The sequence below is a fragment of the Phyllobates terribilis genome, unplaced genomic scaffold (genome assembly GCF_046119375.1).
Source record: "Phyllobates terribilis strain yellow unplaced genomic scaffold, ASM4611937v1 Scaffold_7__3_contigs__length_470593459, whole genome shotgun sequence".
In the NCBI taxonomy this organism is placed as follows: Eukaryota; Metazoa; Chordata; class Amphibia; order Anura; family Dendrobatidae; genus Phyllobates; species Phyllobates terribilis.
Genome location: NW_027362767.1, coordinates 91,937,738 through 91,963,017, shown reverse-complemented (window position 1 = coordinate 91,963,017; position 25,280 = coordinate 91,937,738). Strand labels below are relative to the sequence as shown.

At 41.4% G+C, this 25,280-nt stretch overlaps 1 protein-coding gene across 3 annotated transcripts in view; it reads left to right on the top strand.

The window, feature by feature from the left end:
• Window positions 1-24,170, top strand: part of ACTN1 (actinin alpha 1) — a 122,128-nt gene extending 97,958 nt beyond the window's left edge. The window contains exons 15-22 of one of the 3 annotated variants that reach the window (XM_073638977.1): window positions 4,614-4,796; window positions 5,508-5,642; window positions 5,734-5,913; window positions 8,186-8,332; window positions 14,051-14,131; window positions 14,477-14,542; window positions 21,274-21,432; window positions 23,231-24,170. In XM_073638977.1, the coding sequence (XP_073495078.1) occupies window positions 4,614-4,796; window positions 5,508-5,642; window positions 5,734-5,913; window positions 8,186-8,332; window positions 14,051-14,131; window positions 14,477-14,542; window positions 21,274-21,432; window positions 23,231-23,389 (1,110 nt within the window). In that variant the 3' untranslated portion in view covers window positions 23,390-24,170. The remainder of the gene's footprint in view (window positions 1-4,613; window positions 4,797-5,507; window positions 5,643-5,733; window positions 5,914-8,185; window positions 8,333-14,050; window positions 14,132-14,476; window positions 14,543-21,273; window positions 21,433-23,230) is intronic. The other 2 variants (XM_073638976.1, XM_073638975.1) reach the window with 2 other exon arrangements.
• The last annotated feature ends 1,110 nt before the right edge of the window (window positions 24,171-25,280 follow it).

Genomic DNA, 25,280 nt, shown 5'->3' with positions numbered 1-25,280 from the left:
GACTGTTAGAATTTGTATTATGGCAAGAAAAAAGCAGCTAAGTAAAGAAAAACGAGTGGCCATCATTACTTTAAGAAATTAAGGTCAGTCAGTCCGAAAAATTGGGCAAACTTTGAAAGTGTCCCCAAGTGCAGTTGCAAAAACCATCAAGCGCTACAAAGAAACTGGCTCACATGAGGACCGCCCCAGGAAAGGAAGACCAAGAGTCACCTCTGCTTCTGAGGATAAGTTTATCTGAGTCACCAGCCTCAGAAATCGCAGGTTAACAACAGCTCAGATTAGAGACCAGGTCAATGCCACACAGAGTTCTAGCAGCAGACACATCTCTACAACAACTGTTAAGAGGAGACTTTGTGCAGCAGACCTTCATGGTAAAATAGCTCTAGGAAACCACTGCTAAGGACAGGCAACAAGCAGAAGAGACTTGTTTGGGCTAAAGAACACAAGGAATGGACATTAGACCAGTGGAAATATGTGCTTTGGTCTGATGAGTCCAAATTTGAGATCTTTGGTTCCAACCACCGTGTCTTTGTGCGACGCAGAAAAGGTGAACGGATGGACTCTACATGCCTGGTTCCCACCGTGAAGCATGGAGGAGGAGTTGTGATGTTGTGGGGGTGCTTTGCTGGTGACACTGTTGGGGATTTATTCAAAATTGAAGGCATACTGAACCGGCATGGCTACCACAGCATCTTGCAGTGGCATGCTATTCCATCCGGTTTGCGTTTAGTTGGACCATCATTTATTTTTCAACAGGACAATGACCCCAAACACACCTCCAGGCTGTGTAAGGCCTATTTGACCAAGATGGAGAATGATTGGGTGCTACGCCAGATGACCTGGCCTCCACTGTCACCAGACCTGAACCCAATCGAGATGGTTTGGGGTGAGCTGGACCACAGAGTGAAGGCAAAAGGGCCAACAAGTGCTAAGCATCTCTGGGAACTCCTTCAAGATTGTTGGAAGACCATTTCCGGTGACTACCTCTTGAAGCTCATCAAGAGAATGCCAAGAGTGTGCAAAGCAGTCATCAAAGCAAAAGGTGGCTAGAACCTAGAATATAAGACATATTTTCAGTTGTTTCACACTTTTTTGTTAAGTATATAATTCCACATGTGTTAATTCATAGTTTTGATGCCTTCAGTGTGAATGTACAATTTTCATAGTTATGAAAATACAGAAAAATCTTTAAATGAGAAGGTGTGTCCAAACTTTTGGTCTGTACTGTACTAACTCCTTGTAGACTCTGTCCTGGGTGAGATTTGAACCCAGGACCTCAGAGCTTCAAAGCAGCAGTGCTACCCACTGAGCCACCATGCAGCTTCATAAATAGTGCAGTGCTACCCACTGAACCACCTTGCTGCCCTATATATAGTACAGTGCTGCCCTATATATAGTACAGTGCTACCCACTGAGCCACCGTGCTGCCCTATATATAGTACAGTGCTACTCAGAGCCACTGTGCTGCTTTACATATAGTACAGTGCTACCCACTGAGCCACTGTTTTGTCCTCTATATAGTACAGTGCTAACCACTGAGCCACCATGCTGCCCTATATATACTATAGTATTAACCACTGAGCCACCGTGCTGCCCTATATATAGTACAGTATTAACCACTGAGCCACCGTGCTGCCCTATATATAGTACAGTGCCACCCACTGAGCCACCATGCTGCCCCTTATATAGTTCAGTGCTAATTACTAAGCCACCATGCTGCTCTATATATTGTGTAGTACAGTGCTAACCAATGAGCCATCATGCTGCCATATATATATATATATATATATATATATATATAATGTATGTATATTACAGTTTTACCCACAGAGCCACCGCGCTGCCCTATATATAGTACAGTGCTAACATGAGCCACCGTGTTGCCCTGTATATAGTACAGTGCTATCCACTGAGCCACTATGCTGCCCCATGTATAGTACAGTGCTACCCACTGTACCACCGTGCTGCCCTATATATAGTTCAGTGCTACCCACTGAGCCACTATGCTGCCCCATGTATCAGTGCTAACATGAGCCAACGTGTTGCCCTGTATTTAGTACAGTGCTACCCACTGAGCCACTATGCTGCCCCATGTATAGTACAGTGCTACCCACTGAGCCACCGTGCTGCCCTATATATAGTACAGTGCTAACCACTGAGCAACACTGCTGCCATAAATATAGTACAGTGCTAACCACTGAGCAACTCTGCTGCCATAAATATAGTACAGTGCTAACCACTGAGCAACTCTGCTGCCATAAATATAGTACAGTGCTAACCACTGAGCCACCACGCAGTCCCAATTCGGCTTCAGACATTTATATCTTTCTGTCTCCTCTGATAAAATAACTATGACGTTGTATTTGGCCACTGAAAAGAAATGTAACCATTTTTCTTTCATCAGATTAATCGTTCCCCCTTGTATAAATCATGTCACCTATTTCATTCTTTGTTTTCTCTGTTATCATGTACATTCATCCATCTGAAATACACAAGGGGTTTCCTGGATGCAAACACTAAACTGTGATCTATTATTATTTGTAATTTATACTATTATTGGAACACTTAACAGGCTGCATTTCACTGGTGCACTATATGACTTATCTGGCTGGGATCTCCCCTATCTAGTTATTCTGCTATTAGTGTCTTAAAAAAGGTCATTCCCATCTTCATAGATGGATATTATTGGATAGTTATTGTAAAGGCAAGCTCTTATGTAATTTACTGCTTATTAACATTTGCAGCCATTCTTGAGATAGTAACACTTTTTTGTTTACAGCTCGTTACCTAGGAAACCGACCACTGTTGCTGTCTAGCTTGTAAGCACAGCGCTGATGCTGGTAAAAGCAGCGTTAACAAAGCTCAATAGAAAATAACTTATAAATGTTGTTCTTGTTCTTCTGTGTAGAAATGGTGGTCGATCTCCAAGGTAACAAGCTATAAGCAAAAGAAAAGTATTGATATCTTAAGAAAGGCTGAAAATTTTAATAAGCAATCAATTTCAAAAGTGCCTTTTTTTTACAAGCCCTATCTGACAGTATCAGTCTATAGGATGTTAATAACCATTTTATATCAGTTACTTACAAATGTTTCCTGCATTCATCTAGTTTTCTTCTACTGGTCATATTACCAGTTTCCTACACATTGTATTTTCTATTTATACCATACTATATTTGTAGGAACTCTTATGGTTTCCATTTAAAAAAAATCTACCTTGCTTTAGTATGTAAAAAGAATGAAGCTGCTCCTTGCATGCAGTAACCTCATAGATTAGCCTAAAAGCTCATAGTGCAAGTGGAAAGTGGCCTGTTCCAGGTTGGTACCAGTCCTATTTTAGTTGAAGCCATTAGGGTAGTGAACCCAAAAAATATTCTCAAAACCAGTTTATCAGATTTAGGGTGCCTTTGCACACAGCCGAATGCCAAATCATGGCAGCGAGTTTCATGATTCCCTGGTATTCCCAGTGCGAGCGGGCAGTCACATGACTATGTATGTGATTGTCACATGCCGACTAGCCTTATCCAGCTTCACTCCATGCACATGACCACCAGTGTGCAAATCACATACATTCAGTCAAGTGACGGTCCTCTCCCACTGACAGTAATGTGGAACAGATGTTCAGTCTGTCATGATTCATAAGTCTACAGTCATTAAGTGACTGCAGACTTTTTTTCTCCAAACTGGACAATTTCTTTAAAAGGGTATCATTTATTATATAAAATACAATGGCAAATAGTATGTATTCCTTTTTTTGTAATATACACTCTTTTAAAATTTGACTCTAAAAGGTACTGAATACGTCACTTCAGGGTCAAGTAGGGAACTTGTAAAGATCCAAAAGCCATTTACTCCATTGCAGATGAAAGGGCTGCAGAAGTCTGCCGGGTCCCTTCTTGGACTTGGGTCTAGCCTGCCGAGTCCCTTCTTGGACTCGGGTCTAGCCTGCCGAGTCCCTTCTTGGACTCGGGTCTAGCCTGCCGAGTCCCTTCTTGGACTCGGGTCTAGCCTGCCGAGTCCCTTCTTGGACTCGGGTCTAGCCTGCCGAGTCCCTTCTTGGACTCGGGTCTAGCCTGCCGAGTCCCTTCTTGGACTCGGGTCTAGCCTGCCGAGTCCCTTCTTGGACTCGGGTCTAGCCTGCCGATTCTCTTCTTGGACTCGGGTCTAGCCTGCCGAGTCCCTTCTTGGACTTGGGTCTAGCATGGCCGAGTCCCTTCTTGGACTTGGGTCTAGCATGGCCGAGTCCCTTCTTGGACTCGGGTCTAGCCTGCTGAGTCCCTTCTTGGACTCGGGTCTAGCCTGCAGAGTCCCTTCTTGGACTCGGGTCTAGCCTGCCGAGTCCCTTCTTGGACTTGGGTCTAGCATGGCCGAGTCCCTTCTTGGACTTGGGTCTAGCATGGCCGAGTCCCTTCTTGGACTCGGGTCTAGCCTGCCGAGTCCCTTCTTGGACTCGGGTCTAGCCTGCCGAGTGGCGCTATATGAGTGAGTGAAATAAATGTATCATGCCTGAAGGATCCCTTCACTGCTCTATGCTTTACTTGTTCTTAAAACTATTAAACCTGGGGTAACCGTCTACTTAATGTTAAACATAAGCTAAATATACCCTTTGTGTCCAGGGACTGAGCACGGCGCATGAACAGTTCAAAGCGACACTTCCAGAAGCTGATAAGGAACGACAAGCAATACTTGGGATACATAACGAGGTCTCGAAGATCGCTCAGACTTACCATGTCAATATGTCTGGGACCAACCCCTACTCCACTATCTCACCGCAAGAAATTAATAACAAGTGGGACCATGTGAGTTAATTTTACGTCATTTATTTTTAAGTTAATGCAATGTTTTGTAAGAGAAGAATTATTGTGTAAAAACTACTGTCACTTTGTATTTCTCTGTGAACAAACATGCTATTTTTGATTGAAAAATTTTCTACGAGATAGCGGCAGAAAAATGGATGAGATTTTCGCAGAACTTATCCACATTCTGCATAAATTGATGGGCGGTGTTGACTTTTTAATATATAGCATGTCAATTCTTTTTGCGGAATTTAATTAATTTATTTATTTATTTATTTTAAGTGATTTGCTTCCCAAGAGAGCATCACAGATGATAGGGAACATTTTTTTTCCCTTTTCTTGCTCATTATTTTGCCCTGTCACTGGGGTATTCATAGGAGTTACAGGCGCAAACTTCCCCCTTTTGTGCCAGCCAGAGCTGGTATGCTGGCAACATCCAGCAATCCTGTGATCACCAGGTTCTGCATTGGCATCCATAGTGCCGATGCTTCTGTAGACTACATAGCTTTCAGTGAGTGCTATGTAGCTTGCAAAATAGAAGACAGAAGCAGTAAGAAACTGCTTCTGTCTTCTTAGCAGCACCATACCTGCTCTTGCTTTAACCCTTCACTGCAAATTTACAGTAGAACAAAGTTAAAGCCCAGACCCAATAATTTTAACTCCTAAGATCTATCAATTACTGTTATGATGTATATATATTATTTTTATGTGCAGGTAAGACAATTGGTTCCCCGCCGAGATCAAGCATTAATGGAGGAACATGCACGGCAGCAGCAGAACGAGCGATTGCGGAAACAGTTTGCGGCACAAGCCAACGTTATTGGTCCATGGATACAAACAAAGATGCAGGTAAAGATTCACAAAATATGTATTTTTTTGTGTGTAAAATTTATCGGATAATACAGTTAAAATTGTCTTTGATGTGGTTGTTCATCCATAGGAGATCGGGCGTATTTCTATAGAAATGCACGGCACACTAGAAGATCAGATCAATCATTTGCGACAGTATGAAAAGAGTATTGTGAACTACAAACCAAAGATTGACCAGTTAGAAGGGGATCACCAGCAGATACAGGAGGCACTAATATTCGATAACAAGCACACCAACTACACCATGGAGGTAAGTGTACATTTTTTTTTTAGTCTTAGTGCTGCTCAAAATCAGATAACTACAATAAGGTGTAACAATGAAAAATGAGAACGTTAAGAGTCTCGGAAATGGCGACAAAAGCAAAATTTTTTTTTTTACAAATTTCTGAATTTATTTTCACCACTTAAACAAAAAACTATACATGTTTGGTATCTATGTACTCATACTGACCTGGGGAATCATATTACCATATATTCAACATGATAAATAAAAAACATTGTGGAATTGCAATTTTTTTTTGCAAATTCACCGCACTTGAATGTTTTTTCCCCGTTTTCCACTACACTATGTGGCAGAATTAATGGTGTTGTTCAAAAGTACAACTCGTCCCGCAATCCCAAGATCAGGGCTTTAGAACCGTGAGAACGGGCCTCTGCGAGGAGTCCCATAAACAACAAATAAATCGTACCCTGCTAATGCACCGTTAAGGAAGGGGCTGCACAGCTTTGTTCTCGGGTTCTGAAGCCCCAATCTCAAGACCAGCAAGTTATCACCTGTCCCTTGGATTTGAGCTACTTTAAATAGATTTTTGACCTGATGAGGCTGGTGTATTTAATTTGAAAATCCATGTAAGAATTGCGGTATTATCCTCAAATTAAAATAATATTTAGATTTGAGAGTTCTCAGTGGTTGATACCTTTTAATGGCTAACTGAAAAGATGTTATAAAATTGCAAGCCTTCCAGACTACTCGGGCTTCTTCATCAGGCATAGTATAGCACAAAATCTGAAGAGCAACATATTTATACACAATAGGACACAGAAATAATGCAATAGATAAGACAAGTAAAGTGAAGCAGAACTTTGAGTATAGGAGAGAGGATAAACAGCTGTGGCCGTAAATATTAGAGCAGTTTATAGATAAGGACTGTGAAAGTTTTATTGTTTGGTGATTTGAGGTCTGGTCGAGTTTTGTTATGACCCCACAGGTCTGAACTGCACATTCTTTAGTTGATGTAGAATGACATAAATCCATGCAACACATTCATTCCAGCATTGAGTGTGTTGACGGATGTAATAAGTTTATATTCCCAGACTCTTCTGTCTCTCTAAGATTTGAAATTATCTATTAATACCAGTAATTTCATGTCTGTGGTGTTGTGCTCAGGGAGACAAAAATGTTTGGCCACAGGTAGATCTATTTTTTTTTCTTTTATTGTGTGGTGATGAGGATTCATCCTTGTCCTAAGTTTTTGCCCTGTCTCCCCAACATACAGACCACCAGCTGGAAATTTCCATCTGTGAAGCGCACAGGGCGCCAGTGGCGACTTTGCCAATCCTTTTGTTCTGTGGCAAATGCCAAGCATCCTGCACGGTGTCGGGCTGTGAGCACAACCCCCATCTGTGGACATTGGGCCCTCATACCACCATCATGGAGTCAGTTTCTAACAGTTTGTGCAGACACATGCACATTTGTGGCCTGCTGGAGGTCATTTTGCAGGGCTCTGGCAGTGCTCCTCCTGTTCCTCCTTGCACAAAGGCAGAGGTAGCGGTCCTGCTGCTGGGTTGTAAACGTCCTACGGCCCCCTCCACGTCTCCTGGTGTACTGGCCTGTCTCCTGGTAGCGCCTCCAGCCTCTGGACACTACGCTGACAAACACTGCAAGCCTTCTTGCCACAGCTCGCATTGATGTGCCATCCTGGATGAGCTGCACTACCTGAGCAACTTCTGTGGGTTGTAGAGTCCGTCTCATACTACCACGAGTGTGAAAGCACAACCAACATTCAAAAGTGACCAAAACATCAGCCAGAAAGCATTGGTACTGAGATGTGGTCTGTGGTCCCCACCTGCAGAACCACTCCTTTATTGAGGGTGTCTTCATAATTGCCAATAATTTCCATCTATTGTCTATTCCATTTGCACAACAGCATGTGAAATTGATTGTCAATCAGTGTTGCTTCCTAAGTGGACAGTTTGATTTCACAGAAGTTTGATTCACTTGGAGTTATATTCTGTTATTTAAGTGTTCCCTTTATTTTTTGAGCAGTGTATTTTCCCTGTATCAAATTAAAATAAGCATTTTAATATTAGAAAATAAAATTTTCACAAAATATTATGCAGCCTTTTTTTACTTGGATTTTCATAGTAAGTACTACATTTTCATCAGGAAATCTATTTAATATATTTTGGCTATATATTTGAATTTTCATGTCAGAACTGCTTTAACATTTAAGGACTCTTTGTGCCCCTAACTCCTACTTCAGGAGACTTTGTCATAACGTTCTGCTTGCTTGTTACCCTAGCACATCCGAGTGGGATGGGAGCAACTCCTTACCACCATTGCCAGAACCATTAATGAGGTAGAAAACCAGATTCTCACACGAGACGCCAAAGGCATCAGCCAGGAGCAGATGAATGAATTCAGGAACTCTTTCAACCACTTTGACCGGGTAAGAACACATTGCTCTGTAAGCTCAACGCTTCCATAGTCAATAGTCTGATGGGGGGGAGAACATTTCTTTACAGAGGGGGCTTAGAATGAAATTATTGCAGGTGCACAGTGTATGTCCATAGTTATGCTTTAAATGGTTGGAATTAACATTGATGCAAAAAACACGCAAGCACGGGCAAACAAAAAGTTTTAGTGACTATTGTATACATATATACAGTGAGTACGGAAAGTATTCAGACCCCTTTACATTTTTCACTCTTTGTTTCATTGCAGCCATTTGGTAAATTCTAAATAGTTTTAATTTTTTTCTCATTAAAGTACACTCTGCACCCCATCTTGACTGGAAAAAAACAGAAATGTAGAAATTTTTGCATATTTATTACAAAAAAGAAAAACTGAAATATCACATGGTCATAAGTCTTCAGACCCTTTGCTCAGTATTGAGTAGAAGCCCCATTTTGAGCTAGTACAGCCATGAGTCTTCTTGGGAATGATGCAACAAGTTTTTCACACCTGGATTTGGGGATCCTCTGCCATTCTTCCTTGCAGATCCTCTCCAGTTCCTTCAGGTTGGATGGTGAACGTTGGTGGACAGCCATTTTCAGGTCTCTCCAGAGATGCTCAATTGGGTTGAGGTCAGGTCTTTGGCTGGGCCAGTCAAGAATGGTCACAGAGTTGAAGCCACTCCTTTGTTATTTTAGCTGTGTGCTTAGGGTCATTGTCTTGTTGGAAGGTGAACCTTCGCTTCGACCAAGTCTGAGGTCTAGAGCACTCTGGAAGAGGTTTTCATCCAGGATATCTCTGTACTTGGCCGCATTCATGTTTCCTTCAATTGCAACCAGTCGTCCTGTCCCTGCAGCTGAAAAACACCCCCATATCGTTATGAAGCCACCACCATATTTCACTGTTGGGATTGTATTGGGCAGGTGATGAGCAGTGCCTGGTTTTCTCCACACATACCGCTTAGAATTATCACCAAAAAGTTCTATCTTTGTCTCATCAGACCAGAGAATCTTATTTCTCACAGACTGGGAGTCCTTCGTGTGTTTTTCAGCAAACTCTATGCGGGCTTTCATATGTCTTGCACTGAGGAGAGACTTCCATCGGGCCACTCTGCCATAGAGGCCCGAGTGGTAGAGGGCTGCAGTGATAGTTGACTTTGTGCAACTTTCTCCCATCTCCCTACTGCATCTCTGGAGCTCAGCCACAGTGATCTTGGGGTTCTTTACCTCTCTCACCAAGGCTCTTCTCCCATGATTGCTCAGTTTGGCTGGGCGGCCAGGTCTAGGAAGACTTCTGGTGGTCCCAAACTTCTTCCATTTAAGGATTATGGAGGCCACTGTGCTCTTAGGAACTTTGAGTAATGCAGAAATTCTTTTGTAACCTTGGCCAGATCTGTGCCTTGCAACAATTCTGTCTCTGAGCTCCTTGGGCAGTTCCTTTGAGCTCATGATTCTCATTTGGTCTGACATGCACTGTGAGCTGTGAGGTCTTATATAGACAGGTGTGTGCCTTTCCAAATCAAGTCCTATCTGTTTCATTAAACACAGCTGGACTCCAATGAAGGAGTAGAGCCATCTCAAGGAGGATCGCAAGGAAATGGACAGCATGTGACTTAAATATGAGTGTCTGAGCAAAGGGTCTGAATACTTATGACCATGTGATATTTGTTTTTTTCTTTTTTACTAAATTTGCAAAAACTTCCACATTTCTGTTTTTTTCAGTCAAGATGGGGTGCAGAGTGTACTTTAATGAGAAAAAAAATGAACTTTTTAGAATTTACTAAATGGCTGCAATGAAACAAAGAATGAAAAATTTAAAGGGGTCTGAATACTTTCCGTACCCCCTGTAGTTGTATTATGCACATTCGAACTATTATACTGATTATGAAAGCAACTCATAGCTTTGCATGCAATCAAAGTGATTGTACAGAATTAGAAAAACATGGCTACTGTCTTGCAAAAATGGCTCAGCACCCGTGCTTAGGTTGTGGGTGTTACTGCAGTTTAGGTCCTACTCATTTCAATCGACCTGACTTGCAATACCTGAAGCAGCCTATAAACTGGTGTTGCACTGTTTATTAAAGGGAGTCTATCACCCCAAACTTACACTTCAAACTACCGACATAGCCTTGTAGGAGATGGTGCAACAATAAAGATTGTTCTTTACGTTTTTAACCCCTTCACGACATGTACCTCATCGGATGTATCTCTGCCTTTGATACGGGCTCACACGCTGAGCCCCCATCTTTCCCCGCACTTGATGATGAATTTAATCAGCCATCAGGTGCCTCTTAACAGCCCCAGGTGTATCAGAGATCCAATCACAGCTATTAACCAGTTAAATGCCGCTGTCCATCACAGACAGCAGCATTTAATACTCAGACAGGAAGCGTGTCATTGATCCAGCCCTTCAACACACCCTTAACGTGATCGTGGGGTTCCGATATGTTGTCATGACAGCCAGGGGTCTGCTGAAGACCCCCGTGCATTTCATCACAATCCTCCTGTGAATGCCGGATCATGGCTGGCGTTCATAGGACCTCGTGATTTATGCTATACATAGCAGTGCTGAATGACTGCTATGTATAGCATAGCACAGGTGATCGGACGATAGCAGCTTCAAGTCCCATAAGGGGACTATTAAATACAGCAACAACAAAAAAAAAGTTTAAAAAAACACACAAGTTCAAATCACCCTCATTAAAAAAACAAAAACACATATTTGGTATCGCCGCTTTCTGAAAAGTCCAATCTATCAAAATATTAAATTCATCTAATCTGTAAACGGCGTAACGAGAAAAAAAATAATCAAAATGACAGATTACACAGCCCCAGGTCCCAAAAATCGAAAACGTTACGTGTCATGGAAAATGACAACAAAAGCAAATTTTATTTATTTTTGACAAATTTCTGAATTTTTTTCACCACTTTAAATAAAAAAAAAAAAATATATATATATATATATATATATACATGTTTGGGATCTTCATACTCATACGGACCTGGGGAATCATATTGCCAGGTCAGTTTTACCATATATTGAGCATGGTAAATAGAAAAACACCAAAAACCATTGTGGAATTTCCCTTTTTTTTTCACCTCCGTGCACACCTAACTGAGGTTTACCGTCAGACAGTGCTGGCAATCAACATAGAAGGAGTGGGAATCTAAATAAGTGGGTGGAACGGTTTAGCCACACCAAGGGTGCACCAAGGTCCCTCATTTACAAGTAAGTTGTTTTTTTGTTTTTTTTAGCATGGGAGAAACTGATTTTAAAACGGAAAGAAAGATTTATTGTTGCTCCATCCCCCACGGAGGACTAAATCGATGAGAAGTGTTGGTGTGTGATTGGCAGCCATTGGCCTAAGCTCAAGAAACGTTATTCTCACTAGTAGAGGCCCGTACACTTATTCACACATTAAACCACAGACCTATGGATTGTAATGATAATTATTACATGTGCAATATCTGAATAAATAGTTTATAGTAATCAGATATACATTTGGCTTTAGTTTATCTTCTGTAATGCAAATGTCTTGGATTTCAAGGTAAATACAAGCCTTCGTAGCAATTTACAATTCTGATCTTCACTCCAGCGTTTTACAGAAAACATAGTTGGAAGATCCGTCCGGGAACTGTGCGGCTTCTCCCTGCGCTGCTCTAGGTGATTGACAGTCCTCTCCTGTGTAGATAGAGACCTGTTAATCTCCTGGAGCAGAACGGGGAGAATCTGACCAGGTGCCGCACTGCACAAATCTTTGTCTCTCCTTATTTTCCCCTGACGGATCTTAAAAGTATATTTTCTCCGAAACGCTGTAATGTTCCAGATAGGAACATACTTGTCTGCAGTCGTTCGTCCAGGCTCTGATTTATGCTGCCTGTGGTTTGGGCAGCATGAATCTCTTGACAGGTTTCCTTTAAGCATGTGTTAGTATATGCAGAATAGGATGCATGCATCTACACGTGTAGAGTACAGTAAGCATGTCACTTCACATAAATACCACTTTTCTATTTCTTTCTTCTGTAATCTACAGTAGGTTTATATCTGCCCAGTGCAGTGATTTATTATATTTTATATATTAAAGTTTTGCTCCAAGAACATGAAAAAATAAATAAATAAATAAGGTTTCACTTGATCACATTGGGAAAATTACTGCTAATGATTTTCTAGAAGAGAATTCATCTTGTATAATGCAGTTAGTCATTCCTGGGGATTTTATTAACACGTAGTTAACGTAAAAGCGAGAAAATTTGTAAGGCGAGTAGGCCCTCCACACAGCATATGTGTAGGAGAGCGCGGCTTCTAAGGATAATTGTATCTTGACGAAACTCTGAACTCCTTTCACATAGAAACCTCGGCATACATTACATGTTTCTCAATATAGAGGCTGCCCTGTAATCATCGTGTGTGAATAAATGGTGAAGAATCAGATTCAGACTTCTAGATATGTCGATGTTATTAAAGCTTATGGCCTTCCCCAGGATCCACACATTTGCCTATGTGCATACAACTTTAGGAAATGACTAGCACATTAAAGTCCCACCCCAGCATTTTATTTCCTTATCTGTTCGCGATCAGTAATGTATGTCCAGTTTGTGCATTAAAATCCTTACTGGTCGTCTTCTGCCGTTTCCAGCACTGCTCCAGTCCTCTCCTCTATCATGTGGCCGCAGTGGTGACCAGACGACTCACAGCAGCATTTCGGTGTGAACAGAAGTCCCTTTCTCAATGTAAGTCTATGTGACTTAGAAAGAGGCTCTCACAGACTAACACTAAGAAAGGAATTAACCGTCCGCTGTGTGAGCCGACAAGAAAGCGACGTTATCACGTGATGCAGGAGAGGACTGGAGTGCCGCTGGAAACGGCACAAGACTGAGCATTAACTATTTTAATGTAAAAAAGGAGCAATCGACTCACCTGTCCGGGTGCACGGAAAAATACTCCAGTAATGGCAACAGTCCAAACGATAGCCTACACTCACATCTTCTAAAAATAATTCCTTTATTAATCCAGTACTATAAAAGGCACAAAAACATGATTGAACACAACAGCACAAAAATTAAAAAGGCAGAAAATAAATATCCACTGCGCTCTCAGGCAACATGTTTCAGACCTGCATGGTCCTTTGTCAAGCTTGACAAAGGACCATGCAGGTCTGAAACATGTTGCCTGGAAGCGCAGTGGATATTTTTTCTCTGCCGTTTTAATTTTTGTGCTGTTGTGTTCAATCATTTTTTTGTGCCTTTTTATACTACAAAGTATTTTAGTGCTTACGTTGTACATAAATTACTGATGGCTATCGGATGGGGTTATACAAAAAAAACGTTGGCTTAGTATTTTTATAATATTACATTTGTGTGGTTTTTTTTTTTCCTAAAAGTACTAAATGTTGCTGTAAAATATGACCCGTTACCTACTAGGTGTAATTATGGTGCCTTCAGTAACACTTTTTTGCACTGTGGATGGGAGGTTTACACATTGTGCATGAACCCTGAAGTAGTCACTGTTAAGCACCCTTATCACAAATATTAATATTAACGGTGTTCTTTTTTTTCTCTCCTCCGCCCTGTGCATGTCTTCCTTTGCTTATTCTGCATGACTCTGAATTCACAACCCACCCTTCCGTGCCTTTCCTGACCCTCTGCTTTCACCCTGCTGCCCACCGCTGGCATGGCATGTCCTGGACACCTGAACGCTCACTCACTGTAACAAGGAGCACTCCGGCACGCTTGGCCCAGAGGAGTTTAAGGCCTGTCTCATCAGCTTGGGTTACGATATTGGAAACGATCCTCAGGTACTGAAGCGTCTCACGTGTTGCCCTTACATTGTCTAACAATGGCTTGTATTTCCCTTCCCAGGCGCTGAGGACTAGTGTTGGTTTACTGCTTAGTGAGAAGAAATAATGTGTTTTTTTTCTTGATGTTTGTGTGTTTTATCTTCTGTCTCATTTCCACTAATTCCTCTTTAATTCACTTTCAAAACTCCTCTAATCTGTACTTCCCGTATATAACATTTATATTGTGTATTCTTCTTGCTATGTTCTTCTTTCTGCTTTCTTGCCTTTCTCACTGTCCTGTTCTTGACCTTGTATTACACTTTCCTGTATCCTGTCCTTTCTTTCACAATGGATGCCCTGCAGAAGAAGACTGGTATGCTGGAAAGTGATGATTTCCGAGCCTGTCTTATCTCCATGGGGTACAACATGGTAAAGTAAAAACGTTCTCTAAGCCCATAGTTGACTTTGATAAAACTGTGCCGAAAAAAGTCTATCCACCATGATATCTTTTTCATAGGTTTTAAAGGGGTTTTCCAGTATTAAGATATTTATGACCTATACTCAATATCAAATTGTTTGCAATCCAATGCCCAGCACCCCACCGATCAGCTGGATGTAAATGGTGTATGGCGTGAAACATCGCCCTTCCATCATACTGTATAGTGACCATTGACAGGTACTGTAGATCCGCTACTATTAAAGTGGCTGTCCGGTCTTCTGTTAAAAGTCTGTAGTCATGCTATGTGACTGCAGGCTTATGAAACCTTACCACACAGTCAGGATTCTAAGTAATTGGTGGCAAGACCAGGCAAATATGCAATTTGCATATATGCGGTCACTTACCTACTAGACTTGCTCTATGCAAATGAATTGAGCTACGCCGAGCAAGTCTAGTCGAGATGTGGCCGGAAGTATTCAAATTTTCGGCTTTCTGCAGCAATACCGCAGAATCCAGACGACTTATGGCGCGTGCGCTTGTAAGGATTCAGAAGACTGCAGTAACATAGAGGGACAACAGACTTTTAGCAGAAGGCCATACAGACAAGCCCTTTAATAGGAACTGATTGGCAGCACCTGGGAGCTGCCAATAAAAAGCGCGTGATGTTCCACTCCGTACACTTCACAACTTTGGTAACACCCATCCAGCTGTCCAGAGTAATCGTGGAGTAACGACACGACAAGAAAAGATGCTCCAGAATTGTTGTATTTCATCATTTTTTTTTATTGGTTTTGCAAAGGAATAAAACACACATGGCAAGTCAAGAAAATAAGAAAACACTGTGTAAATAACTATATAAAAAAAAATAAGAGGGCTCGTGAGGCCTAACATAAAAAGTCAAATAGACACATACAGTTGAAACCAGAAGTTTACTTACACTATATAAAAAGACACATATGCATGTTTTCTCAATATCTGACATGTAATCAGAATAAGGCTATGTGCCCACGATGCAGAAATGCTCAGGATTTTTTCCTGAGCGTTTCTGCATCTCCCTGGCAGAAAAAAACGCATGCGGATTGTACATGCGGATTGTACATGATTTTTCCTGCCAGGGACATGCGGAAATGGAGCGCTATTCACTGACATTTCGGCATGCGGGTTGACAAGCGCTTTCCAAGCGATTAGCATCACTTGGAAAGTGCTTGTGACAACTTGGTCACACTATATACAGTACAGACCAAAAGTTTGGACACACCTCATTTAAAGATTTTTCTGTATTTTCTTGACTATGAAAATTGTACATTCACACTGAAGGCATCAAAACTATGAATTAACACATGTGGAATTATATACTTAACAAAAAAGTGTGAAACAACTGAAAATATGTCTTATATTCTAGGTTCTTCAAAGTAGCCACCTTTTGCTTTGATGACTGCTTTGCACATTCTCTTGATGAGCTTCAAGAGGTAGTCACCGGAAATGGTTTGCCAACAATCTTGAAGGAGTTCCCAGAGATGCTTAGCACTTGTTGGCCCTTTTGCCTTCACTCTGCGGTCCAGCTCACCCCAAACCATCTCGATTGGGTTCAGGTCTGGTGACTGTGGAGGCCAGGTCATCTGGCGTAGCACCCCATCACTCTCCTTCTAGGTCAAATAGCCCTTACACAGCCTGGAGGTGTGTTTGGGGTCATTTTCCTGTTGAAAAATAAATGATGGTCCAACTAAACGCAAACCGGATGGAATAGCATGCCGCTGCAAGATGCTATGGTAGCCATGCTGGTTCAGTATGCCTTCAATTTTGAATAAATCCCCAACAGTGTCACCAGCAAAGCACCCCCACACCATCACACCTCCTCCTCCTCCATGCTTCACGGTGGGAACCAGGCATGTAGAGTCCATCCGTTCACCTTTTCTGCGTCGCACATAGACACGGTGGTTGGAACCAAAGATCTCAAATTTGGACTCATCAGACCAAAGCACAGATTTCCACTGGTCTAATGTCCATTCCTTGTGTTCTTTAGCCCAAACAAGTCTCTTCTGCTTGTTGCCTGTCCTTAGCAGTGGTTTCCTAGCAGCTATTTTACCATGAAGGCCTGCTGCACAAAGTCTCCTCTTAACATTTGTTGTAGAGATGTGTCTGCTGCTAGAACTCTGTGTGGCATTGACCTGGTCTCTAATCTGAGCTGCTGTTAACCTGCGATTTCTGAGGCTGGTGACTCGGATAAACTTATCCTCAGAAGCAGAGGTGACTCTTGGTCTTCCTTTCCTGGGGCGGTCCTCATGTGAGCCAGTTTCTTTGTAGCGTTTGATGGTTTTTGCAACTGCACTTGGGAACACTTTCAAAGTTTGCCCAATTTTTCGGACTGACTGACCTTCATTTCATAGAGTAATGATGGCCACTCGTTTTTCTTTACTTAGCTGCTTTTTTCTTGCCATAATACAAATTCTAACAGTCTATTCAGTAGGACTATCAGCTGTGTATCCACTTGACTTCTGCACAACACAACTGTTGGTCCCAACCCCATTTATAAGGCAAGAAATCCCACTTATTAAACCTGACAGGGCACACCTGTGAAGTGAAAACCATTTCTGGTGACTACCTCTTGAAGCTCATCAAGAGAATGCCAAGAGTGTGCAAAGCAGTCATCAAAGCAAAAGGTGGCTACTTTGAAGAACCTAGAATATAAGACATATTTTCAGTTGTTTCACACTTTTTTGTTAAGTATATAATTCCACATGTGTTAATTCATAGTTTTGATGCTTTCAGTGTGAATGTACAGTTTTCAAAGTCATGAAAATACAGAAAAATCTTTAAATGAGAAGGTGTGTCCAAACTTTTGGTCTGTACTGTAAATCCATGCAAACGGCATGGATTTATATAGTGTGACCGAGAGTGTGGTTAAAAATAAAAAAATAAATATATTCTTACCGGCCGATGGCCCGCGCTGGCTTGTTTCGCTCGGTCCCGGCAGCGGTGAATTGAAAGACCTGCTGACATCAGCGTTGCGTGACCCGTCACATGACTCTGACGTCAGCGCAGGTCCTTCAATCCACTGTGAAGTGCCGGGAAGCAAGCAGGAGCGTAGCGCGGGCCGCCGGAAGGTAAATATACATTTATTTTTTATATTCAGATTTTTTAATGGTACCTGGGTGTGGATGAGACTCTCCTCTACACCCGGGTACCATCCGCACATTAGAACGCGCCAATTACGCAAGTACAGATGCAGTCTTGCGGAATTGGCGCGTTCTAATGCAAGTCAATGGCGGCGAAAACGCTGCGCTTACGCAAAATTAATGGACATGCTGCGGATTTTTGAGCGCAGCATAAACGCTGCGGAAAAATCCGCAGCATGTGCATTGAAAGTGCGGAATTGCATAGGGGACCATGGCAGAAGGCTTATCATGCGTTTACGCTGCGGAAATTTCCACACCAAAAATGCATGAAATACGCATCGTGGGCACACAGCCTAAACCTTTCCCGTTTTAGGTCAAGTAGGATTACCATAATGTTTAATATTTGCCAAATGCCAGAATAATGAGTGAGCAAATGTTTTAAGACATTTTTATTACTCACTGCAAAGTCAAAAGTTTACACGTACTAAGATTACTATGCCTTTAAACAATTCTGGACTGCCCATATGATTGTCATGTGTTTGGAAGCTTCTGATGTTTTTTTTGGCAACATCTGAGTTAGAAACACACCTGTGGATGTATTTTAATCCACACCTGAAACACACAGCTTCTTTGTGTAGCATCATGGGAAAGTCTAAAGAAATCAGCCAAGATATCATGAAGAGAATTGTGGACTTGCACAAGTCTGGCTCATCTTTGGGTACAATTTCAAGATACTTGAAGGTGCCTTGTTCATCTGTACAAACAATTATACGCAAGTACAAACAAGATGGGAATGTCCAGCCATCATACTTCTCAGGAAGGAGATGGGTTCTGTGTCCCAAAGATGAATGTGCTTTGGTCAGACATGTGCATATCAACCCAAGGACAAAAGCAAAAGACCTTGTGAAGAAGATGGCGGAAGCTAGTAAGATTTTGTCAATATCCACAGTGAAACAAGTACTGTATCAACATGGGCTGAAAGGCCACTCTGACAGGAAGAAGCAATTACGCCAAAAGAAACATAAAAAAGCCAGATTAATGTTTGCAACTGCACACAGGAACTAAGACCTTAATTTTTGAAGACATGTCCTGTGTTCTGATGAAACTAAAATTAATCTTTTTGGGCATAATGACCATCCTTACGTTTGGAGGAAAAAGAGAGAAGCTTGGAAGCCTAAAAACACCATCCCAACTGTGAAACACGGGGGTGGCAGCATCATGTTGTGGGGTTGTTTTTCTGCAGGACGGACTGGTGCACTTCACAAAATAGATGGCATCATGAGAAAAGAAGATTATGTGGCAATACTGAAGCAACATCTCAAGACATCAGCCAGGAAGTTAAAGCTTGGGCGGAAATGGATCTTCCAAATGGACAAAGACCGGAAGCATACTGCCAAAAAGGTAACAAAGTAGCTTAAGAATAACAAACTCAATGTTTTGGAGTGGCCATCACAAAGCCCTGATCTCAATCCTATTGAAAATTTATGGTAAAGCTGAAAAGGCTGCGAGCAAGGTGACCTACAAACCTGGATCAGTTACACCAGTTTTGTCAGGAGGAATGGGCCCAAATTCCAACCAACTATTGTGAGAAGCTTGTGGAAGGATATCCCAAACGTTTGACCCAAGTCATTCATTTTAAACGCAATGGTACCAAATACTAATGAAATGTATGTAAACTTTTGACTTTGCAGTAAGTAATAAAAATGCCTTAAATCATTATCTTTCTCTCTCATTATTCTGGCATTTGGCAAATATTAAAAATTATGTTAATCCTAACTGACTTAAAACGGGAAAGGTTTATTCTGCTTTCATGTCAGATATTGAGAAAAACATTCATATGTGTCTTTTTATATAGTGTATGTAAACTTCTGGTTTCACCTGTACTTATTAGGACAAAGGTGAAGCCCTAAGATCCAACTGACCCCCTTCTTTTAGCGATGAGCATGAAATATCTTCTGCATAGTGTACAGCTGAAACATCACAAGGAACCCTATGGCTGTAGTATATAAGACCACATTGGGCATAATGAGGGGAGATAATTATTAGGTTCATATTCAGTTGCGTTGAGCGAGATATTAGTATTAGGGCCTTACATGTAAACCCCAGCCAACAGGAGTAGTAGTGGGATGGATACATTTGTTACAGAAGGAAAAATAAGAGAAAGGAAGAAAAAAAACATATAAAGGGGTCCTGTGGGGGAAGTAGGGTAAGTGGGAAGAGGAAGGAGTTAAGTAATTATTGTTTACCCTGCATTGAAAAGAATTTCCCAGCAGGACAGGCTCTGTTTGTTTAATTCTGCTTTGTGCAGATCCTCTGTTATTCCTCCTGGCATTGTGTGAATAAATTCTCAGCCGATCGATAACGGTCAGCACGGATTGGACAGTGTCGTGATATAAAGAGATGTCCCCCATTGATAAGGTACGAGTCCCGGCAGGCTAGGACACTGTCTCTGGTAGTTTTTCCTTGCAGTCTCTGCAAAATAAAAGAAGGAAACCTCTGTAAAGGCCTCTCGCCCAGCAAACCAGTACCCTGCTCTGCACTGATGAGGGGCACAAACTCTGAAAACACCCAACAGAGACAGCTTTATTTCTTTTGGAGAAGACTGGTGTGGCTGATTATTATTCTTGATCATGTTATAAGGATCAGAGAACCACTTGTAGGGTAACTACCTATAATATGTGACCAATGAGAGGCAGCTTTCTTTTTCCTTGTGGAAAGCGAATTTGCCATTAGTCCCATTGATCTACATTTCCAGGAGGAATAACAAAATGATGGGACGAGGCAAATTTTTAATAAAATATTCCGGACAATTTCTATTACACGGGCAATCCAAGTATTTTTTTTTGTTTTTCTTTTACAAGAAACCTTAAAAAACTCCTTTGTTGTGGTTCTTCCGACTACAGACCAGATTCTATGTTGTATTGCGGATTGTGTTTTCTCACTTCATGGGTTGTAATTAATGGAAGAATCCTGAACTTTTACTGGATGAATGTTTGACTTGGTAAACTATCACTAATAAAATAAGCTGAGCAGAATAATGAACACAAAATATGATCCAAATAATATGATTTAAAGGGGTGGAATAGATTTAACACCACCTATCTGCAGGACTCCAACTGATCACTAGAACTTGGGTCTTGATTCTCTATTCACACTCTCCAAGGTCAGGACTGGATGGACGGACATTGCTGCCCCCTTTGTATTCATTGTGGATCTGATGGAGATAGCGGAGCGATGTGTTGGCTATATCTGCTATTTCTATACACATAGACATGCTGAAAGAATTGATGATCAAATGATCATTATAGTGATCGGACCCAAGCTATCATGCCTTTATCACCGATCTGGTAAATAGATGATACATTTCTTTAAAAGAGCAGTGAGCGGAATCCGCCAGTAAAATCGTGCAATCTGAAGATGTCCGTACACCTTACATAAAAAAAATGACCTACTACAAGTAATTGATGTATTATTGATCCATTGTTCTGTGCTCGGTTCTCTACAATGTAACGTAAGCCGCCTGCAGAGACGTTCCGGGCGCAGAAGAATCAGTGATGTTGGCAAACACTGCAGCCTCTATTAATTCCTATCCCATTCCTTTCTAGGGTGAAGCCGAATTTACCCGCATTATGGGAATTGTAGATCCCAACAGGCTCGGGGTGGTGACATTTCAAGCCTTTATTGACTTCATGTCTCGTGAAACTACAGATACAGACACAGCTGACCAAGTTATGGCTTCTTTTAAGGTCCTCGCTGGTGATAAGGTTTGTACCTGTTTACCACTCTCCTATTTTGTAGCTCCCATTGATGGCGAATGAGGCCGACATAGAGGCGTTGGACTCTCCTCCCAAAAAATAATAATCATCATCAAAGTAATGATGGAATACTGAAAACTGTGTAACATTCATATTTTTTCCTTTATTTTGGTAATAATTATTTATTGATGTAGGTTTTCAGATGAAACGCCCTCATTCAGACATCCGTTTTTACATTAGAAAAAACTATCCATTTTCATCAGTTTTGGATCAGATTTTCACCAGTGTTTGGTCAGTGTGGTCATTTTACCCCTAGTGATTTTTTTTTTTTTTTTTTTCATATGCCAAAAAAAAAAAAAAATGCAAAGCTTCTCCTACCTATTACTGTGTAAATCATGGACTGCACTCTGATGGCATCCACGTGCTGTCTGTAGTTTTTATGGACTCATAGATTTGTATGGGGAATTTTGATCCATATCTCAGATCAAAAACTGACATCATAGTGGTGGTTTTTTTTCGCCGACATGCGGTATACAAAAAAACATGTACATGTGAACAGCTTCCTAGACTATAATGGGTGTGTGTTAATGAAAAATATGGATAGAACTCGTATGTGAAAACCGGATGACTGAATAAGGTCTTAAATGAAGACTTAATAAAATCGCCTTAGGGTGCTGATAGTCTGCCTTGCAACAAAAATGACAACATTGTATTTGTCAGGACCATGTTGTGTCTTGGAAGTCACAGTGATATCCCTGATGCAAAGAATGTAATTTATTGGAACATTTACATTTTGCTTTGGTTAGAGGGGTGTTTGGTAAGTGCGGTTGCACCAATGATATGTCGTCTCCTGTGTACTTCCCTCTGTGCAAGCACCAATCCAGCAACATTGGCACCGGGGCTTGAGTGACGTTGTCATGTGAGCCCTGCAGCCAATAATGGGTCGCTTCACTCTCACTTCCTTCAGACATATGTAACTGACATCCTGTAGAAGTCCAAGAGAAGCAGAAGTTCTTCTTCCGGGTGTCCGTTTCATCCAAAGGAAGCGAGAGTGAAGCTGCCCAATAGCGTCCACAAATTAACTGCAGGGCTCACATGACATAATGTCATGCGAGCCCTGACCTCGCTGGAATGGCGCTGGCACTGGAGGTGAATACAGGCTATTATCATTTTAGAAGGGGGAATATAGCAGTTGAGAAGGTGTTGTCCAAGTAGTGGACAACCCCTTTCACATTCCCTGTTCTTAATCTGTGAGTCATGGAGTCGATTTTTTAATAGTTTTTAATAAAGGATTCTAATTTTAAAAGGAGCTGGATACGGCTATTTTTTTACAATTATTTGATCACTCTAACAATGTCCTTATTGTATTAAACCAAAGCTGCTATGTGCAAAATGAAAGTAGATGATCATGGGTGATGCCCAAGAACCAGAAACATAATCTGCTTTTTATTGAATATTTTATTCTAGAACTACGATGTAAATACTTTTCTGGCCAAAAATGGCAAAAAGTATTCTCAGAGTGATACCTTTATTGGCTAACCAGAAAAAAATTATATATGCAAGCTTTCAGAGCACAGAGGCTCCTTCTTCAGGCGATATTACAAATGAATTAATACATTTATAATCCTGCCAGAAGGAGCCTTTGTGCTCTGAAAGCTTGCATATATATATATTTTTTTTCTGGTTAGCCAATAAAGGTATCACTCCGAGAATACTTTTTGCCATTTTTGGGCAGAAAAGTATTTACATCAAATTTTTCTGGCTAACACGGTACCACAATATAACTTTGTATTGTACATCGTTCTAGAACTACATCACTGCTGACGAGCTGCGCCGGGAACTTCCTCCGGACCAAGCGGAGTACTGCATTGCCAGGATGGCGCCTTACATGGGACATGACGCCGCCCCAGGAGCTCTGGACTATATGTCGTTCTCTACAGCGCTGTACGGTGAAAGCGATCTTTAACTCCGTACTACTCGCCTCGATGTCACCGCAGCGCTGACTGTCCACCACTCCTGTACGCAATGTGGTTTCAGCTTTCACGCCTTTTCTGTGTCTCCATAGCTCACCAGATGAAAAGTCACTCTTTCCACCCTTCTAGCCGTGTGGGGCCCTTATCGCTCTGCTACATCAGGAAGGGGAACCATCTTTTGACCTTAAAGCAATGGTTTACAAATAAAAGTTTTTACTAAAGACCTATAAATGCATATTTTATTATGAGAGTTAAAAAGGTGAAAAATGTATTTTTCTGCCAACATAAAAGAGCAATTAACCTTTCTTTGTAGTGTGTCTGACAATAGTTGAAGGTTCCGGCTCCTTCACCCGTCTTCTTTTTGCTACCACATAGGGGTGGGGTGGGGGTGGAGGGCAATGACTGTTTAGTAGCCGTGGTTTAGCCAGATTTTTTTTTTTTCCATCCACCAAATGCAATTTTTTGACAAACTGAGTTAAAGTTGAACGATGTCAAGGTGGAAATGCGACCTCACGGAGAGCATCCATATTTTTCTAAGCGAGAACGTTTAGTATGTTTTTCAATATTTAATGTCATATAAGGAATGCCGCGTCCCGTCACCAGCTCGTCATCTTATTTCTCATGTCGCTAAACATGGTTTGTTTAGAGGCCTGAATTGATTATTTGTCCTCTATCTGCTTGTCACAAAACCTTATTAAAGAAATTCTTGTTTAAATTTTAATAATTTGTGTTATTGGCTACTTTCAAATAAATGACATTTAGTAATACAATTTACACACTTGCTCCAGTGTCATTTTTGTTTTTTTCTTTCAATGTTGAGCTCTAGCCAGCGTCTATTTGCATCGAGTTTGGCTTATGTGCGCAGATGTCACGATCAGGTGAGGGTCCATAACCAAATTATATGTTAATATGTTCCTTTGACATTGCTTTAGAGGCTGCCAATTCCTTTACTTAAAGGGTTATTCCCATTTTCATAGATGAGTGCTGTCAGATAGGGCTTGTGAAAACTAGTACTTTTGCAATTTACTAATTATTAAAATTTTCAGCCGTTCTTAAAATATTAACATTTTTCTTTTGTTTATAGCTCGTTGCCTAGGAGACTGACCACTACTGCTGTCTAGCTTGTAAACAGTGCGCTGAATGGTGCCAGGATTAGGAGATAACCTTTGAAATTGCAGCAATAATGGTCAGCTTCAAAACAGTGCTTACAAGCTCAATAGAAAAGAGCACGTGAGCGCTGTGCATGTTCTGCTTTTCTAGCAATCGTGGTCGGTTTCCAAGGCAGCGAGCCTTAAACAAGTGTTAAAGGGGTTTCAAGGAATATCTAAGTTTTTAGGCCCATAGTAAAAAAAAAAAACAGGCAGATAGTCGCTAATTACCTGCCTGTTCTATTTTGCGCTGGCTCAGAGCGGTCAACGATCGCTCCTGCCGGTGATTCAGCTGCTCCACGTCAACAGAGAAGCTCTGCTTCTTCTACAATGCAGGAGTTCTGACGTCATGCTGATTGATAGCCAGCTCCCCGCAGTTATGCAGCGGGGAGCCAGTTGTCAGTCAGCATAGCTTAAGCAATAATGCCCACTCAGCATAGCAGAGCAGAAGAGAAGCAGGAGAAATTGGCATTGAGACTGCTACTTCTTGGGCCCGTGGTAAAAAAAATAAAAAAAAAATAACAAAAAATGATCGTCCTGTGTCATAGATGTCATGATAAAATGGAACCAATATCAAAACCATCTCTTGAGAGGGGACGTGTCACCCTCATGTTGAACATTGAAGCATGGCTTCAACAATAACCTGAAGGGAAAATGATCTAGCACATTAAACACTCCACATGACTACTATTCAGTTAGGACTACCTGCTGTGAACAGGTAATTGAACTGGGTTAT